This window comes from Falco naumanni, chromosome 3 (genome assembly GCF_017639655.2).
Source record: "Falco naumanni isolate bFalNau1 chromosome 3, bFalNau1.pat, whole genome shotgun sequence".
NCBI lineage: Eukaryota > Metazoa > Chordata > Aves > Falconiformes > Falconidae > Falco > Falco naumanni.
Genome location: NC_054056.1, coordinates 92338147 through 92359165, shown reverse-complemented (window position 1 = coordinate 92359165; position 21019 = coordinate 92338147). Strand labels below are relative to the sequence as shown.

General features: G+C 41.0%; 1 protein-coding gene across 1 annotated transcript in view; it reads right to left on the bottom strand.

The window, feature by feature from the left end:
- Positions 1–13454: 13454 nt before the first annotated feature.
- The window catches only part of MTDH (metadherin), a 35036-nt gene continuing 27471 nt past the window's right edge, over positions 13455–21019 (bottom strand). The window contains exons 12-13 of the mRNA XM_040586204.1: positions 17911–18067; positions 13455–16328 (exon numbers count right to left, since the gene is read on the bottom strand). Coding sequence (XP_040442138.1) covers positions 16258–16328; positions 17911–18067 — 228 coding nt within the window. The 3' untranslated portion in view covers positions 13455–16257. The remainder of the gene's footprint in view (positions 16329–17910; positions 18068–21019) is intronic.

Below are 21019 nucleotides of genomic sequence, written 5' to 3'. Positions count from 1 at the left end.
GCACATTTGTGCAGGGTTGACACAGGCTCCCCTCACTTAAGTTTTGGCATGCAGAAGATGTTTATGCTGCAGATAGAGCCACCTGGAAGTGGCTGTGACCAGCACAGGGCATGGTGTCCTCCCACATAGGGCACCCCTGCACCCCCCAGCTACCAAAACCCTGCAATTTATGCCAAAGACCTTCCACCCCTAAAACTAGATGATGGGGACAGCACTGTTACAAATTGAACATACATTTACCACAGAGTCCATCCCTCCTCCCTGCTGACCAAGCCGCAGGGTTTAACACCCTAACAGACTGAATGAGCGTGTGTTGCAAATTTCTCTTCTTGTCCCTGCAAAACACAAGCCCAGGAATATAATGACTATTTAGGTCATTTACTATATTTTAGAAAACAAGCAATGATTCATATGGTATAAGCAACAACAGTTAAAACCACTGCTGAAGGTAGCAACAGGGTCATGAAAGCTATAGCAGTAGGGTTTCATCCAGACCCTGAAGAAAGCAGTAAACAATGTTCCCTTGATGCAGTATGGGCATTTCCTTCTTTGTGGAGTAAAATTATGTGACAGATTTGATCTCTTACTCCAGTTCCTCCAAGAGCATTAGCTGAGCTTTGTCCCTTTCCCCTGTGCAATTCTTCAGCTCGTGGTGCCAGATCTCTAAAGGACCTTCCACCCTACTCTGCCATGGCCTCTCCCTTGTCTTTCTGGAAAAGCTTTCTGTCCCAGCCTGCAGGCTGAGAGGATGGATAGTTTTCAGTCTTTCTTGACACTTTTTTCAAGGTCAACCACACTATGTGTGTTTCTGTATCATTCTTGGCCATGCTGCTAATGGAATTGTTTCCCCGTATGCTCCCCAGTCTATCCCCAGAGTGATATGTATAGATCCCACCATGACAAAGAGGATGCCCCACCAGCTTATCAGGTGATAGCCCAGGGGCATTTGTAACCATGTCTAGCTGCCAGGGCTTTTGGGCCATGGCGTTAGTGTTTACCACTATTTCAGGGTCCTTTACACATAAGGGGACCTCCAGCAGTCAAAGTAACTCCCCTTCTCAGAGGCATCTCCTTTGTGGGAACAGCAGAGTTGGCCATAACTCCACGTTTCCCTCCATCAGCAGATCCCAAAGCCCTTCTCCCTTGTGCAGGTCACTATTCAGAAGTGGCATAGGCCCTGGGCTCCCCTGAGCTCTGCTCTTTCAAGCCACCACTCATCAGCTGGCTATCAGCCCAACTCCCCCGTGTTACCAAGGCATCTTGATCCTTCCAGAGCCACACTGGGAGCACACAGCAAGCTCCAGGCCCCCCATGGCAGCACGGCACACTGATCTCCAGGCTTTTCACAGCAGCACCAGAGATTTGGTGTTGGTGTGTAACTACCTTCTTTGGCCGCTCCTTCCTTCTTATGCATGTTCCACAGACCTGCGGGTCACCTGCTCAGCTCACTGGGGAGCTTCTCACAAAGGCACACAGGGGCAGCAGGGAAAGCAATGAACAAGGGTTTCCCCTGAAACAACTATTTAAAACAAAACTGAGAAGCACCACCAGAAACCCTGGCTGTGGCTTGTAATGAGGGTTTGACATTTGACGTTCCTCACGGTTAGACAGGAACTATCCACAAGCCTCAGCTCCAGCCTAGTGACATTGCCAAACCAGAAGGCATGGCCAGTCTGAAAATTTCAAATGTCTCGTAGCTCTGTTTGGCTGTTCTGGTGCTCGTCATGGGGAGACACATGTTTGCTCCTTCTTAACCATCCAAACACAGAAGGTATAAACGAAAGAAATTCATGCAGTACAAGCGAACCTTACTGTGGTGGTACACAAGAACTGTTTTGTTACAGAAGCAGGTTGGACTGGTCTAGATACTGATTAGGAGAAGAATAAAGGCACAAGTTTACTAATTTTCAGTATTTGGATTACTCACAGAATAATTTTTGATTAGTAATAATCTGCAAGTTCCGTGGAAATTTTAAGTGTGCTAATGCAAGTTTGAAGATAACTTTTAGTAAAAAACACTTGTGAGATGAATACATAAAAGTAAAGTATACGAAGTCAGAGTCTGAAAAGTACATCTAAAGATGGAGTATGCCGTGTTAAAAGTGTGTTTATTCTTTGAAATTTTCTACCCTGCAGCGTTTCTATACCACTAACCAATACCTTAGCAATAAATAAAGAACATCAATTCTCTCTCCTCTTGCCTTAGGAAGTCTGTGAATTTCTGTAATAACTTCAGTTCTGCCAGCTAAACAGAGCCAGTGAACCTTGTGCCTCACCTGATGCCCAGGGGATGGAAGAGCTTTGGCTTTTCCCCTCTGCTGGCTCAGCATGCCTGGAGACACTGAGAAGTGGAGACACCACCACTAATCTTGGTGGCTTGGCTCCAAGTGCCATCAACCCAATTGGTAAGTGCACGTGTCTTGTATCTAACTCAAACTCATTGTCTCTTCCTCCATCAGGCTGAGCCCTTTAACACCTCGTATACTAGGAACCTCCACTCTACAAGGAAGCCTTTTCCAAGTCTTTTTGATAAATTAACCCTCTATTCATCAGACACTGCTTCCAGTCCTTTAAGTACATTTATTGCTTCCCTCACTAATGTGGGATCTAGACAGTTTTGTAAAAGCCTTTAAAACTGCAGACATCAGACATAATAGTGTTTATTTATTCAATGGACACGGTATTGGCATTGTATCCGCATTCCTCTTCACTTCTCAGATTCAAACATCCTGGGATTTACACTTGACCTCTTACTACAGCAACCTAGTGGAAGGTCATGCTTGAAGTTTCTTTGGTCTTTTGGCCTGAACGCTTATGCCAGACACAGTATCAAACTGACTGGGAGATTTTATTCATAGTCTGTAGTCAATTATAAAGCATGAAATACAGCATATGAGGATGAGATGGAGCTGCTGGATAAATAGGTGGTTGTGCTACCAGCAGTGTCTCATGGCTTGCCAGATTGCTTGAGCAAAGGAAATCTCAGTGACAGTTTTTAATATTGTGTTGAGTTTGTGGTCAGAGAGGTCACAGGTCTTTGATTGATAGGAGAGGCAAACCTTCTAAGAAAAGCTAATATACATCAAATAGCATTTACTTCCTTTTAGTTCCATTAGTTAGATTAGCTAATGTTTAATTTATGGGTTCTTTTGAGTATGGCTCAACACTGGGAATGTTGCCAGATTTTATTCTCTTTTTCACTATGCAATTATGGGCTTCCCCTCTTCTTTTAAGAGCTCATTTTTAATTTTTATTTTTAATGCAGAAAAATGTAGATATTCCCCCCATTTTTGCTCATCAAGCAGGTTCGGTTTACATATTTGTTTGGATTTATTTTTTTGTTTTTACTTCTATCTAGTAGAAGTCATGATCATTTTGTCTTTTATTAACAATCTCAGTCTAGTGATAAATCATTTTCTTCCATCCTATCGAGAACCAACACTGACTTTTAAGTACGGTCAAGAGGAATTAAAACAACACAACTTCCATAACGGTAAATTATTACTGCCTGTAACATACAGCAAACACTTCCCAGTTTTGTATTTTTAGATGTTAGCCAGGTTTCAAGCAGCAACTCACCACTTTTCTGGAGGCCTGCTTAGACCCACAGGTGTTTATTCTTTAGCACATGAAGCCATATGCACAAAAAACCTGAGCTTTGAGCTATCACCAACTTTAAAACAACTGAACTGTATCACCATCTTTACATATCTATGAAGTTATTCCTTTTTTCCTGCTCTCTTCCAATCTTTGGTGGACTCCTGAGCAAACTCCAGGGCATGCCATCCCGTTCTTCTCACCAGCGTTCACCACAGGCAGAGGTTTCCCACAGAGCTTTACAGAAACTTCCAGTCTTGCTCCCATTTTTTTCCATGCTAAGAGAAGCACTCAACTTTCTCATAGTGTCACATCCTCTGCCAACTTGCCCATCTACTGCTTAATACGGAGTCACCAGTGGAGATCACTTCCTTGCCAGCCAGGCCTGGAGAACATGCCATTAGGAGCTGGTGGCTTTATACTGTGAAAATATCAGCTGGGTTTGTCCCCTTCAATGGTCTGTCCTGAAATCCCTTGACAGCTGACGTGCTCAGCATGTGATGGCAATTCAAACACAGTTAGCCAGTACTTGCCTTTTTCTGCAGCCCATGCAGAGGCAAACTGGAAGTACTGTACAGGTGATGTAACACCTTTTATGTACGCAGTATATAACTACAGCTCCGTGGTATGTCCTTCATGTAGTGCAGAGATACAGTACAAATGGATTTGTTACTTCAAGAGCAAGGAATACATTTCTTTAGGGTGCTGATGGTGCAGAAACTTCAACTGAAATTTTTTACAATTTATAAATGTTTTGTATGTATTAGGAAAAGGAGCTAGGAAATCTAGATTAAAAGCCACATGAGATGGAGCCACCCGTACCAGGTGTATGTGTGTGGGGGGTGAGATTGAAGCTCTCTGGTACTTTATATTGTCTCTTCTAAAGAGAGACAGATCAGGGCTGCTAATGCTCTCTAATTATAGAACCCAAAGATTCTTTGGGCTTGTCATCATCACAGGCTCCTCCAATGTCCAAAACATCCTCCTAGGAACCCTCATATCAGAAGTAACATTGATAGTGTAAATCATATGCCTCATTTTCCATCTTCCTCTTTGTATAGCAAATGGCATCACAAATACTAGTATATTTTTTCTGAAATAGCATTATTTGGCAACTGATCCCCAAGTGCAGTATAAATGTCTCTCCAAAAGCATGTCTCACGATCACACTCTTTCTCTGCCGTGTGTCCCAATATAGGTTACCAATATAAAATGTATTACTGTATTGTGACTGTAAAGCATTTTATAGGCATGCACATCCAAACACGTTTGATTATACTCACTTTGGTATTCAGTAATGGACTGGTAAAAGCACAGAGGTTTAATTGCAATAACAAAATTCAAATTCATCACCTCTGTTGTAACTCATTTGGTGTCAAACATTGATGCACAAACTTTTGGAATACAAGTGACTTAGGCACGGCCTACGGAAACCCCATCTCTGCAGACCAGAATGATGCACATCTAGATGTCACCTCAGAGAGCAGTACCTCCTATTTTGTACTATCTCAGCATCTCATTCAGTCAATGTTTCAAGCGATTCTGACAGTGCTCAGAAATTAAGTCAAACATGGTGGGGCACACTGTATGTAGGGAAAGGTATGTAACAGTACAGTACTATTACTATGCATCCTGCAGCTTCCTTATTGCACGTTCTCATAGTGAAGTACCTAACGCTGCTCAGCTTCTCAGCATGACTTTCTTTTCAGCTCTAACATGAAAATAACTGATTACCAACATGAAATTCTCCAAACCCAAGCATAGTTTGAAAATGCAAATCTGCATATTTTCCCCCTTCCCCTTTGATGCTTAGTGCATACGAGCCCTTAAACCACTTAGCTACCACGTAGGACACCTTCATATTTGCAGGATAGTCAACACCCCTCACGGGGAGTTTTTACCATGCTGATGAAGACATCCTTAAAGGCCTGGTAGAACACCCTGCTGATAGCTCACTTCATTTGGAGCAAGACTGAGCCACTGGTTTGCCATAAATAAAGAACACAGTTTGCAGCTAGGAATTATTTCCCCATTTAACTTGTCAAAATACCTTCTTTAAGGTGGACTCCTCAAGAAATATTTGGAATTATTAAGTCTAGAGAGTTTAAAGCCTCAAACTGTATCATGTCCTCTGCAGAGTACCAGCACAAAGCAGAAGTAAAACACTGTGAAAGACTTGTGCTGCTCTCAAGAGATGTTACCATTACATCAAGTCTTCACATAACGAAATGTGTTCCAGCATGATGTTCTCTGGCAGCACAGAGTGATGAATCCCAGTGGCATACTAGCACAAAGTCAAGATTTTTAGTGATGGATTAATGCAAAGTGAAGCACTTGCAATCCTGCTTCCACATGTTGACCTTGTACTGTATGACAGATGTTCTGCCTGGAAGTGAACAGGCAAAAAGCTCTTTTCTAGTATGACTTCTGACCAAGTTTCCCATAACCTAGCACTCACATGATGTGACTGCAGAAATCAAAACCACATGGCAACCCTTGGGTATTGCTTTGCCAATAGAGCGGGTCAGTACCAAGGACACAGACACCAAGTTAAAGACATGAGCTTGTCTTTACTTACATTTAAAGCAATAGAATAGTAAGAGAAACAGTACAGCAAGAATAAAAAAGGCCAAGGTAATGCAACTAATCACTACTACATATTACAGACTATAGTGGTTAAGAAAGATACATCACCAATCTCCCTAATACTTTATAATCATCCAGATCCGCAGTCAGTGGGGACCCCCAGCTACAGCAAGGATTTGGAGAACCTTTCCCGGGAACTGGAAGGTCCTGTGCAGCGCGTCCACTTGTAGGTGAGGTCTCTAAAGTCACTGTAAGAGCGTCCAGCTTTTATACTGTTGAATAAACAAGCTCACACAATTTCAAATGCAGAAACATCTGGTTTCACTCTCCTCTCAGATCCCACCAAAGCCTGCCCAGGGCTCAGGGAGGAACCAAGGGAGTTTCCTCTGTCTACTTGATTTTAACCACCGGTTTCCAAACAAGGCCCTATATCTGGTTTCATGGCCTTGACCACCTGCCTCTAAGCAAGGAAGGATGCACTGTATCTTCGCTAATGATTGTATTTTATCTAAGCTACAACTTTTGTTAATGATTATACATATTTCACTAACGATCATGCATATTTTGCTAATGATCGGATACAAAATATATATAACATTCGGTTGGCGGGTTCATCTAGAGGTCAGCTTTGGCTCAGGGCTTGTTGCTCAGGCCTCAATGTGTAAAAACTGCCCCCTCAGTCATCTACACACCAGGTTTTGGAACCCTTCTCCTCTATGATGCACCTCTGTCGCAGCCTACAAAGTGTTTTTTTATATGCAAGGCAGTAAAAGCTAAAGTGTTTTAATCATTACAAAAACAATCACCAGATCTGCTGTTCTGCATGCCTGCTAAGAACTCACCGTAAAAGACACACTCCTAAGACACTGTAAAGAAGTTCCACAGTTAACAGCAGGCTGCATGACTTGGATGACTTTGAACTGCATCTCTGTACTATATGAATATAAAATAGCACATTATTGATTTTCCAGCTGACTTCTACCAAGTGCTGAGCATCCTGAGCCCATTCCAGAAAAGCACTTAAATATATTTTACTACTACTACTGTTCAAATATATTCAATCCTCAGATCAAATCTGAGTAAAATTATTTTTACTTGTTTAAAAAGACAGGTTTTACCACCCCACCCCCCACCCCCTGCCTTTTTTTAAAAAAAATTAAATCAGCACATTAGTTCAGAGCAGACAGCTTTTGAACCTCTGTCCTTGGAAACTGCAGAAAATGGAAACTGCATTCCAAAAGAATTCCAGCAAAAAGGAAAAGAATATTTCAAATCTATACTATGATTAAGATTTTTTTTAAAATAATCAGCCATGCATGATGGTGACAGAAAAAACCAAAAAGGTATCTATGAAGGGGACACTCCTCCTTGTTAAAGTCAACTATGAAAGTCCTGCACTTGGAGTAATACCAGTATTAACCCTACTCTGCACAGGCCACAGGCTTGACTTGCAGCAGAAATACTGGGGAGCCAGCTGGAGTAAGAACACCTCTGAAGCACCACCACAGCCTCAGCCTTACTTAACAGCTACGCTTGCACCTTCTGGAGGCGAGTCAAATGGGCAGGGCAGGTGTGGGGGAGCCGGCACTGCTGCTGTCCGGTGTGGGTCAGTTGGTCTGCAGGAGCACAGGGGTCACCATGCAAGCTCACCTTGGGTTCTTCTGGAAGTGCCTACTCAGACCATGCCGGCAAGAGTGGAGTAAGAGCTTCATCTGAAGAAGTTTCAAAGAACTTGAAAGACTCTAGCTATGCAGCCAAGCTAAAGGCCAGTGTAACTAAGACACAAAGCTGGAACAAAGTAGTTCAAGAGTCAAATGAGAAATGATCCCGGCACAGCAGGGTTACTTGGAACAGATCACTTGAAATAGGCACCTAAGTAGCTGCCCCATCCTAAATTGTCCCTGGCAAAACTCAGCTGGGCCAAGACTACAGCCTTTGTTTCACTGAATTTAGAGGGCTTTTCCCCCCTCCACACTATCATAAAAGTAAACACAGATAGATTGGATTCTTCCGTAATTCAGAAGCATGTAGACTCCCATGGTGCTTATGAAAAGGACACTGTTTAACGCCGCATTAGTCTGAAACAGTACAGTCTTTGAAGGAGAACATGTGGACGTCCCAAAGTCTCAAACCTCTAGAGAAAACCCCCTTGAGAAATCCATGCAGGATTTGACTGACAGAAAATACAACTATTGAGATGTATTTTATGCATACTACAGAAAAAAAAACACAAATGGAAAGCCAGGTGGCTGTCATGTGGCATTTTGTAGTAGTCCGTGTTTTCTCTTTATAATTTTGCTGCATTCAAACAATTGTGCTTCCAGGAGAGCATTCTTGAGAAACTGTCCTGCATAAGCATGGCTTTCGGTATTCTTTTTCTGTTGTGTTTTGTTATTTGTTTTTAAAAGGATATCCCGTTTCATTCAAATGTAAACCCATTTTTTATGCTTAGTCTGAAATATCTTCTAGATATTTCACAGTCCCTCAGTTAGGGCACAACACACAGCTCCAAATTCACTGGACAGACTTGGCAAAAGAGGTGTCTGTATGAGGAACACTTACAGTTTTTCAGCTTGTCTGGATGAGAGCTCCACAAAGTCATCTTAAAAGATTCCTTTCCCCCTTCCCCGAGAGTGATCTGGAAGGGAAGCTCTAAGGAAAGCGTTCCAGCTGCAAAACCAGTTTTGCCTGTTATGTTTTGATATTGGGATACTTCAAGCTTACGGTCAAGAAGACATTACCTTGCCAGACATAGCTTGCCTATCAGTTTTGGATAAGCAAGATAAGGAACTAGAAGATGAACCAAGAATGGAGAAAACAAGAGTTTCAGCATGCACTAGATCCCTGAAATACCTCAGCTCCCGAGGCATGGATTATTATGGATACATGGAATATCATCTATTTCAAGCAACCCTTCTTTTACCAGGCAAGCACAAAGCAATAATGGTTGACATTGGTACAATCACACTTAGGGAGCCTTTCAGGACTTCTATGTGTGCAGATCAAATAATTAAAAGGATGAGGGGGCTCAGAGGAAGGGACAGTGACCTAAACAGCCCAAGCTCCTTTCAGCCTTTTGTAAGGCAATTCTTCCAGTTTTCAAAGCAACAAAGAAAAGTTCAAAGAAATACCTAATCACAGTGTACACAAATAGGGAATTTATATAGGGAATAGGTTCATTAGCAAACTAATTAATTTTCCACTTTTAGTTACTTAGTTGGTTTGAGCTACAAATAACATCACTTTAAGTCAGGATGATTTAACTCTTGCAGCCAAGCTAGAAACCAGCCTGTGGCTTTTCATAATTGTAATGACGGCTTCAGCATTGTCCTTCTCCCCTTCAGAAAGATGTTGCCTCATTTCACAGTAACCAGAGATCATAGACTATCAGGTTGGAAGGGACCTCAAGGATCATCTCTTCCAACCTTTCCTGGCAGAAGCACGGTCTAGACAAGATGGCCCGGCACCCTGTCCATCCATATCTTACAAGATCCAATGTTGGGGAATCCACCATTTCCCCGGGGAGATTATTCCAATGGCTGACTGTTCTCGTGGTGAAAAATGGTCCTCTTGCGTCCAATGGGAATCACCCCAGGAGTAACTTTGACCCATTACCCCTGTCTTTTCCATGTGACGCCTTGTAAAAAGGGGGTCTCCATCTTCTTTGTAGCCACCCTTTGAATACTGGAACACAGTGATAAGGTCTCCCCTAAGCTTTCTTTCCTCAAGGCTGAGCAAACCCAGTTCTCCCAGCCTTTCCTCACATGGCAGGCTTCCCAGTCCTGTGGTCATCTTCACGGCCCTTCTCTGGACCCTCTCCAGCCCGTCCATGTCTTTTTAGCGCAGCGGGGACCAAAACTGAGCACAGTATTCCCGGTGTGACCTGACAAGTGCTGGGTAGGGTGGTAAAGTGGCTTCTCTCTGTGTGCTGGTGATGCCCTTGTTGATGCAAGGCAGCACCCCGCTGCTTGCTCTGCCGCAGCAGCACACTGCTCATCACGCTGAGCTCTTGCCCACCAGGGCCCGGGTCCCTGCCCACAGAGCTGCTCCCCAGCCGGGTAGATCCCAGCCTGTGCTGCGCTCCTGGGTTGTGTCTTCCCCGGTGCAAGACCTTACGTTTGTCTTTGCTGAACTTCTTAAGGCTCTTGTTAGCCCACCCTCCCAGCCTATCCAGGTGTTCCTGCAGGGTGGCTCTCCCTTCCAAAGTGGCCACCTCCCCACTCAGTTTGGAATCACCAGCAAACTCCACCAGGGTACGCCTGACCTCATCATCTGGATCACTTACAAAGATATCAAACAGCGTTGGGCCCAGTATCGACCCGGGGGGACCCCACTCGTGACAGGTTGCCAGTGTGAAGAGGAGCCATTGACCACCAGCCTCTGGGCGCGGGCAGCCAGTTCCCCACCCACCGCTGGGCCACTTCTCCGGGCCGCAGCACCAGCTTCTCCTGGGGGAAGCTGTGGGGAACTCGAAAGCCTTGGAGAAACCCAGGTAGACAGTGCCCACCACTCGCCCCACATCAGCCGAGCGGGCTGCGCTGTCGTGGAAGGCGATCTGGTCTCTCAAGCACGATTTGCCCCTGGTGAATCCGCGCTGGCTTTTCCCAGCCACGTGCTTCACTTGCCTTGCGGCAGCTCCCGGGGGGATCGTTCCACACCTTTCCCAGGGACCGACGTAAGGCTGATGGGCCTGGAAATTCCTGGATCCTCCTTTAAGACCTTCTTGAAGATGGGGGTGATGGGAGGTTCTTCCAGTCTTCTGGCCTCACGACACCAGCCAGCTCTCAGCACCCTTGGGTGGATTTGCAGGACGAAGCTCCTGTAACCGTGCACACACCGGCTCTTCCTTCGCTGACCCTGGTCCATGGTTGCACCAACTTGGGTTCCTGTTCCCAGGGCTGGGGCCCAGCAGCGCTGGCAAAGACAGGGGTGAGGAACGCGCTGGGAACCTCTGCCTTTGCAGCGCTGCTGGTGACTAACGCACCGCCACGCTGAGCCGCGGGCCAGCGTTTCCCTTCTGTTTCTGCTTGTTGTTTATGTGCCTGAAGAACCCTTCCTTGTAGTCTTTGACATGTCTGGCCAATTTCAGTTTGAGCTGAGCTTTTGCTTTTCTAGCTGCATCTCCGCACACCCTGGCAATGCCCTTGTGGCTCTCAAAGGGTATTTGTCTGCCTTTCCATCTCTGGTACGCTACTGCTTTGTTTTTGAGCAGGCTCAGAAGCTTGCAGCGAAGCCAAGGGGTTCTCTTGCTCACCTACTTCCCTTACGTTAAAGGGGATGATCTGTTTTTGTGCTTCCAGGAGAGCATTCTTGAGAAACTGCCAGCACTCACTAGTTTGTTTATCCTCCATGGAAGGTCCCCATAGAATCCCTCCCTTCTTGAGAAAACTCATTCTATAGTAATTTCAGACATTGCTGCAGGTATTTTCCACATACAATAGCTGCTTATGTGTATAGGTGAAAATGCAAGGTTACCGATCTTTCTTAACACCTTCAGAGACTTGAAAGCTGAAACAAAGCTTGTACATCTCCTTGGATACACACCCAGCCGCTCGGCCCCTCGGCAGCAGCGGGACCAGGAGCTGATAGAGCTCCTGTTCTTCTGACTGACTGGCTAAGCCTCAGAAAGACACTGGTCTCCAGTCCAGCGTGCCTCTTCAAAAGACACATTAAAGCCTGGCCGTTCAAGAATGAGTGACCCCAAATGACAGTATCACATCAGAAGAGTTATCCCCCACCCAGAGCTTCCACTGCAGCTACCGCCCAAGGCGTGACTTTGTTCGTTAGCCACGTAGGTAAGGATGGGCAAGGAAACAGTCACAACAAGCTGTGGCAGCCTTAGTCAGAAGGGCCTCTGAAAACAAAGCTCTCAGTAACAAAGTGGTTTATACTTCATCAGATACTTGAAGCAAGGAATCATTTAAAGGCAAGTCAGAGCCTATTGAACAACTAAGTGGAAACATGGTGTGTGGAAAGGACTTTCTATCCCTGAGGAAACATGGAACCGTCTCTTAACTAGTTGGTTTTAAGAGTTCATTGTGGCGATCCAGTTCCGAGTGGTCCATGACTTACCCTCTGCCATTGACTGAATTAAAAATACTGAGCCAAGTTAACAGGTCATTTGATGCTACAATTAGGACAGAAAATGTACTTGCTTTGAGCAAGTATGTTTGTTTGTTTAAGAGCATTGTATGAGACCCTGAAACCAGGAGTTGAATGTTAATGAGTTTTGAATGCAATTTTCTTTTCCAGAATACACAAAAATTAGAAACATCATAATTTAAGAACTTGATTTTCAGTGAACCAGAAACCTTGCTTGGTATGACTAACCAGATATTTGTAAGAGCAGAGGTTCAATAGTTTCTTAAACTGAAGGGACCTACTATGAAGACTAGACGATTTTAGCAATTCCACCAAGTTTCAGTAGAAACAGTATGTGAACTATTAACATGATATAGAGTACAGAAAACAATAATCCCCTCCATCTGACAAAGTAAGAGTTCTCCCACTTCACTCCCAACATCCACCCCAACTAACAGCAGTTGTTAGTCCTGCAGGGAATAAAATCTGAGGTGCAATGATACCGCACTACTTTCAGCTTAAGAACTATTGGTCACACAGCTCCTCCTGCTCCTTCCCCCCACCCAAATTCACTCAACTGATGCTCTCAGTTCTTAAATCACAGAACGGTTTGGGTTGGAAGAGATAAAGGTCATCTAGCTCCCACCCCCCTGCCATGGGCAGGGACACCTTCCACCAGACCAGGCTGCTCAAAGCCCCATCCAGCCTGGCCTGGAGCACTGCCAGGGATGGGGCATCCACAGCTGCTCTGGGCAACCCCTGCCAGGGGCTCACCGCCCCCACCGAAGAAATGCACTTGGAATTTTAAAAGTAAAATAATTTTAACAATATCTTTTAAGAACTAGTTGCATTTTTTAGTTTTTTTCTTCCATTTACAGCAGAACAAAAGAAATCTTTCAGTACTGGCATGGAAAATTGACTATCCTTCATTGGTACCCAGCAGTCTCCTTCTGGTGAGCAGACTTGCACTTTTTTTTAAACTGAAATCTTGACTGACAACCAACTTGAGTCATTTAAAGGCAAAACAACTATGATAACAGCTGAAAGTCTCCTTAAGCCATGTATTCTGACATCTGCACTTTTCAAAAGCCTTATTCACAGGACAATCCCATGGCCAGGACCTATTAACAAAGACAGTTTCCAATGAGATACAATTCAGTTACAACACAACAGTACTAGAAGTATTTCTATAAAGTTTGAAATGTTTTTAATATGTACATTCTTTCTTAGTAAATATTAAAGTAGTGCTTTTCTTGCACTTTTTTCTTTAGACTTCTAAAAGGGCATCAGAAATACAGTTTTCACCCCCCTCCAAACCAATGCACAGTTGTTACCTTTGTAACAAGCACATATGAATTCTGTACACCTTTCCCTCCCCACAAGAAATAAAAATATGCCATGACTATCCAATTACACATCATCACAACAAGTTTAAATTACGCATACAAATAATTCCAGAGTATTTAGAAAAACCCAACATATTGGATTCATGAAACCATTCCATGCATTCAACACCAAAAAAAAAAAAAAAGAAAAAGAAAGAAGAAAAAAGAAAAAATGATTAAGTTTCTTTAAATGGTGTTTTGTCTTTCTATCCAAGTACCAGAGACCAGATTCAGTGTATCATTAAGACTAACCACTGCTTGAGTCATAGAAACATGACAGTACATAGATAACCAAGTTTCTATTTATAGACAATATGCTATACAGTTACTACCTCTTTAATGAATGTCAAATAAAGCAAGTTTCACTTTCTAAGACGTTGAAACTGCACATTAAGAAAACAGTAAGAGGTGCTGCTAAATAGGTAACAACATTTTGAAAGGAAAGCTATGTATTTATATGATCCTGCTTAGTAGTAGCAGTTAATATAGCAGGGTTCCTACGTTGTTAGCTAGTTTGTTTCTTTTTTCCAAAATGACAAGCTATTAAAGAGCTAGAGCTTACTAACCCAGAAATATCAATTTTATCTTCCAGAGGGGAAAAAAAGAAAAAAGAAAGAATTTATGCAGTGAAAGCCCTTGGGTAGTACCTCTCATTACATAAAGTCTTCATGTTTTCTACAATAGTCTCTCGTAGCACAACATACAGATTGGAAACAGACATTTCAGACATAAGTTACAAACCTGAATTCAAAGAGTATTTTTTTTAACCTTTATGAAGTAAAGTTATAACGTTACTTACACGCAAAGGACTCGGCATAATTTTGTAATACACTATTTTAGTGTTTGCCTTAAGGTACTCCTTGAAAAGCTGTACTTCAGTTCTAAATTTATTTTACAGCAATCTTGACAGGTATCAGTCTCAGGCATTACTCCTTCCCGGTAAATAAATCAATATCATCAACATGCTCGATTTATTTTTAACAAATAAATTTTAGAGTGTCATATGTTCCTGATATACAGGGGTTAATACCTGTGCAAGTTAGTATCCATTTATTAGCAAAGCTCTCCATTAGCAAGGCGTATTTTCAGTACAATTAAAAGCAGCTTGCTGCATTAATTATTCTCGCCTTGAAATACTGTTGAACAGTCAAGTACAGTTAAGAGTACAAGATCGTTGATCAGTACTATGTGTTACAGCTGTTAACAATTCTGTTTGTGCCACAAAACCAGAAGTCAATCATTTAAAAAAAATCTTGGCTCTTTAACTGAATTTACCAGGTGATGTTAATTACCATCCTTATCAAATTTTTGTAAAGACTATTTACAGTGTACATGGCTGAGCATGCACCTTACAGTCACAAACACATCTGCCAGTTTGATACCATGTAATTACACAGTGCCTGAAAATGACAACACATCTTAAACACCATTTTAATTAACAGTTTCAAGCGGGAAATGGTCTTTATTTTACAACTGCTATACTTGCATGAATTTTTTTTTTTTATATAAAAACACTAACTCCTGTCCAGAAGTCTAGACACATTCTACATACTACAGGTTAAGGCAGTAAAAAAATGTGTTCCTGATAACTGGTCTTGACAATGTCAATTAAAGCTGTCTGAAGCCACTCCAGCTCTCCAACAGATCTTTGAAATCCCAAATAATTTTTGAGGGAAACTCCCCTCGACTTTGCTTTCTTCAGAGTTTTAGTAATAGAGAACAGAACAGAACTGGGCATGGTAAGTTAAAAAAATAAGGGAAGGGAATATGTGATTTCAATTCATTCCATGAATTTAAAAGTTGAAAGAATACAGTTTTAGATGGGAGTTGGAATCAACCAAGAACAGTAGGGAATGAAGGAGAAAATCAAATTTATGCACATTACTGCGTTCTTAAAAATATACTGTTATCTTCAATAATTCAAGTAAGGTAATAGACATTATCAAAAATAACTTCATGAACCATACTCAAGTTTCAAATCACATTCTCAAACTTTTAACCCAAAGCAGTTTATTGTGTTAACTTCATATAATAAACCATGAAGGTCTGACTGTACAAATGGTTAATGATTTGCACTTGTGATTCCTGTAATAGCCAGCAGACTTGCTAACCAACTTACTGTAAAGATATGGCAGATTATGTATTTAATCAAAGCACTTTGATTTAGGCATGAAACAAATTCAAATGGTTGACATTCTGTGCTTCTAATGCATCACTCTTAAGAGACGCAAGAAACACCCACTATTGTACAGACAGTTATTTTTACAGAAAACCCTTCCTTGAAATTAATCTTTTATCCGCAGCTGTAGATGAGTATAATCTGTTGTAAACAGGGCACTGTGTTGTAAAACCAGTTTTTAATTAAGATTTCTCTCCAAAAGTTGGAAAAAGACTCTTCAGAATGTCTTTCAAATGTAGCATGTTCTGTTTGCTATATCATAAAGTTACTTTCCTCTGATTCCTTTTTAAAGATGTTTGTGTTCACAGCAGTTCTTTTTTTAAAAATTGTTTGAAACTTATATAAAATTCTGTACATGTTCACAAATTATTGCATAAACAGCATAATCTTCATGACAATATTCGGCAACACATGTCCATCTCAGGAAGTTCACGTTTCCCTTCTTGCTTTTTTCTTCTTTTTAACTTGTTTGGGGGATTCCCAGCTTTCTTCAGACTTTGCTAAAAATAAAACACAACTACAGTGTCAGGACTGAGTAAGTTTACACAGTTTTAAAAGTTTGACTTTTAAAATCCTGGACAGTACACCCCACATTATTATGATGTAATTCAGAACAATCAACTAGCATAATTTTTGAAGGAGAGTTATATTTACTTGCTTCTCCCAAATAGTCTAATTTGAAGCGCATCTAAAACAACATTTGCTAATTTCAACCTACTTTTTTACACTACAATTACATAGAGTGATACAGAACAAAGGTTGTTCCTTTGCAAATGTATTATTTACAGTAGAGTCATTATTTTTTGGCCATCTGGAAATAATGTACATGTACACAATTGACATTAGACGTTCACTTTTATCAGATTACACTGCTTTTAACCACTAAATGCGACATGTCAAAAGTGTTTTTAAAAACAATGCTATGTAAAGATGTGGTTACAAGGAACCCATAATCAAATAAAAAAGTACTATGCTGTTTTATTAAAAGAGATTACCTTAAAACATGCTAGCTGTCAAAAGTGGTAAATCGGGTAAAGCACTTTCTATGCTGAACATTAGAGATGTTCTTTCAATTGCTAAGGCATGAATCAGTCACAAAAGCCTTCATATTTTAGAAAAAAAAAGTTCTAAACTGATACACTGACTTGAAAGATTCTGTTTAATATATTCAAAACCAAGAAGCCAACTAGAGTGGTTGAATAAGACTAATATTATGAAACCATTTAGTTTCTTCTACAGTCATTAGGGACAGATATAGTACTTCAGCACTTCGCCAGGAACTTCTTATTTAATGAGATTAATAATGACATTTCAAAGTGTAATTCAAACAACTTTTTTTTTTTAAGCAATGCCTTTCACATCATGACTTCCCTTCCAATTTTTCTGTCTTACTGGGCAAGTACTTCACTACAAGCGCTTTTGCAGAGTAATGCAGAGTATATATTTGACATCTCTGGGCACAACATAATTTTGAAAAGCAATATACCTGCAGTAGTTCAGCCTGACATACGTGCTGTTAGGCTACAACAAAAATAAGTGCATTAGCCATTACCTTTCCACTGTCTTATTAGCACCCGTTTTCCTTCATGACTACTACATTCCATGGAAGTATATCAAAAAATATGTTAATGACCCAAGTTGAGAAGTCAAAAAGAAAATTTAATTGCTTATATTTTTTTTTCCAAACAAACATCCTGTCAACTGCTATGTTAGTACCAATCTATTCCACTGAAGACTCACAAGCAGGCCTTTGAAACAGTGTGGCAGAACTACTTAAGTCACAGCATGGAGCTCCAGTCCTGATGGTGAGGAGTACTTCCAAGTGTCTGTTAAGGACTGGACAAAGCCAACAGACATTTTCAGTCATCCAAGCCTACAAAACCAGTTTTTCCTCACAGTGGAAGCACATTTGTCGAAGTACTTCAACAAAAGCTAAAGTACAGCAAGATATAGAAATGAAACAGTACTCGATATGGCACATTAAACCTGAAACTCAGGGCAAAACATTGTAACTATATACTCTCTATGGGAAAAAAGTACACCCTGAATTCAGACAAATGAATTGTAATGAAACATACTTACTCTGTGGAGGAGGCACACTGTTTTGCTTAATATTGGGACTAGAAACATCTGTCTCTTGCAGCATCTGTGGCACTTGGGAAGCCATCTTGTCAGAATCGCTCTGTGATACAATTACAGATGGCTCAGTAGAAACAGCAAGTGAAGGAGCCTCCTCAGGCTATTTGAAAAACAGAAAAAAGTCATACAACAGTAAAACACTCTTATGCGGTGTTATTTTGGTGGTATACTTAGCAGCTGCTGGAAAGATAGCATTGAAAAAATGAAGCCAATATTAAAATCCTTCAACATTTTAAATCAAGGCTGCAAGACTATGACTGCCATCTAGTGCCAAAACTTTTAGTTGCATACAAACAAACCACACGAATTCTTAAAATGTGACGTGCCAAGAAAAGGATAACAATCACCAAGATCCTAGAGAGGTCCTATAATACATACATCTTCAGAAGAGATGCAAGATGGTGACACAAAAACATTTTTTTTTTGCAAAGCAAACAGGCAAGCTGTGTAGGCCCAAATACACAACTCAAATGAAAATAAAACAGTTTTTTATAATATTTAGGAAGTATTTGCATTCATTCCTGTCAACTGCTCAAAACACTCTGTATGCTTATATTAGAATAACAGGTATTTGTGACAGCAGTCAGGAAGTATTTCAGTGGAAACTACTGCAGGAATAACTGCCTAGTAAGATATTCCTAGTATTCTCCAATTATCCAGTCTATTTCAAAGATACCGCTGCAGAGACAAGATCTAACTGTAGCTTACCGTGTAGCACTTATTGGAATTCAAGTACAGTAAAACAGAACTCAATATGCAAAAAACATTTTGACATTCCAATAGGAAAGCCAGATCATAAAATTATATGACCCCAACAGCAGGCAACCCACTGAGAAACAGCTTCAAAGAAGAGTATTTTAGAAAACAGTGCCTCAGTCAAGTAATAAATCCCAAACTTTAGGACGTCATTAAGTAGTTATGGCTGTAGTTGTGCCACAACAGCCAGGACCGGGAACTGTCACAACAGAACAGTGCAGTCCACATCCAGCTCTTGATGTGGATGTACGCAGATCCAACATTATGGTCATCAGTTTTCATTACGAATGTAAGCATCTCAAAAATGTTGTCAGAACATACAAAAGAGCAAAATGATAAATGTTTTTTACTTTATCATACTGAGCAAGAAGTTAAACAGTTTTAATTGAAAGAACCCAACACAAATTTGGAGAGTAGCAGCTTGCTAACCTTTTATGAATAAAGGAGTTTGTTGTGCCCTTGCACATCAACTGAAACAAGTTTGTTAATAACTACAATTGCAATATTTCTCTTATCTACTGAAAATATGATAATATTGATTTTGATATCAACCATGCTGATGAACTCCCATCTTACAGGATTTCCAAGCTTAGCCAATTCATATGTTGTCTAATGGTTAGCAATCATCAGCTACATAAATATGAGTTTCAACAAAATGCATGTGGCCTCTAAAACAAGGACAAGTTAAAGCTCCTAGTTCTGCAAGGTAATTGATTCAAATCACTGGTATCATCTTTTCATCAGGACAGATTCACTCTCCACCTGCAGGTAAAGCAACTCAATCAAGATTTAAGTGGCACACAGCTGTCTCTGGTTGACTTACAAACATGCTGCAGCTTGAATGTTAAAGCATGCAGTATTACCACAAATGTAACTAAACAGGTACATACAACATTATATGGCCATTTTTCTAAAAAACATACTTCTGTCTGAATTTTGGATGAGGGGAAGCTGAAAGCGATACCAAACATTAAGGACTAGGTACTACTCTTTGCTAGGATATTCTGTGTTAATAAACCAGTTCAGAAAGGAAGCCTGAAACCATGAATAAAGCTTATTTGATAATACAAATAGTTATGTGCATAGTTTTACAATTTATTAATGAAGCAGTGACTTGTGAGACTGTTACAAATAAAGGGTTTCCAAAGAGATCTCTTAATTCAAAACCTGTGCTTGTTGACAGAACACCAAAGGTTTCCACACAACCCAGTGTATAATATGGGAAAAATATCACCACCAGATAAAAACCAGACGCATTCAACATTCAGCTGTTTCTGGTCTTTATGAAGATATTCTGGATAGTAACTTATTTGTGTTCAGTTTATTTTTCCTCATGTTTGGTTCTCATGTTTTGAGGCATTTGCTCAAGACTAGATTACCTACCTTGGAAACTTAAGTCAACAATTTCACAACATCAGTCACAGACTTGTTTATAAAACTTTTTGTAACAGCCAAGTCAAACAATATCAGAAGGCATCTCTGCATGTGTGAAATTACAATGAAGCCAAATCTGATAGCAAGGAGACTTGATAAAGACCACAGGCATTGTCAGATGCAACAATTCACAAATCATCCTTTCCCAAGTCCAACTAACTTCCAGAGAACGTCGTTAGTAATCCTTTTGTTTGTCTTCTGCACTCCCCCCCAGCAAGTCTTTGTAATACAGACTATGTCTTGTCTCACAAAATTGCCCCTAACACAGCTATATAGAGGCACATGTATGAGCAGATTGAATTTAAGACCCAAGAAAAACAGGAGCACTCAAGCCCCCCCAAAACAGTGCACAGTGTGGGTCTGCATCAGAGCTGATGCCATCAAATCACCGAGGAAGATGTATATGGTTTTAAACACTAAACAATTGAGCAAAGTCTACTGAAACTAGCTGGTATTTTGGCAGTGCCAACACCTTGCAAGAAAAAACAATAGAGTACCTAACTGCAGACCAACAGAATCATTACATGTAGCTGAAAAGTATTTCTCAAATTAATTTAGATTTCCAAAGAGCAAAACCTAGCCTTTTGGGACACACCATTACACTTCTTTCTAGATGTCAACACCACCCACCTTGATGTCACAATCTAAGCTAATTTCCTGTCTATGCTTTTTCAACTATGGCCTCCAACACAAAACAAATAAATAAATCACAAGCAGATACATTATCTTTCATAACACACACACTGCCAGGAATAAAGCCACTTGCACACAAACAGATTAATTTTTTTAGATACATCTTGAAAAAACCAAAAACCACAAAACTCAACTTTGCACTAGTCAGATAGACCAGGTAGCTTTTGCT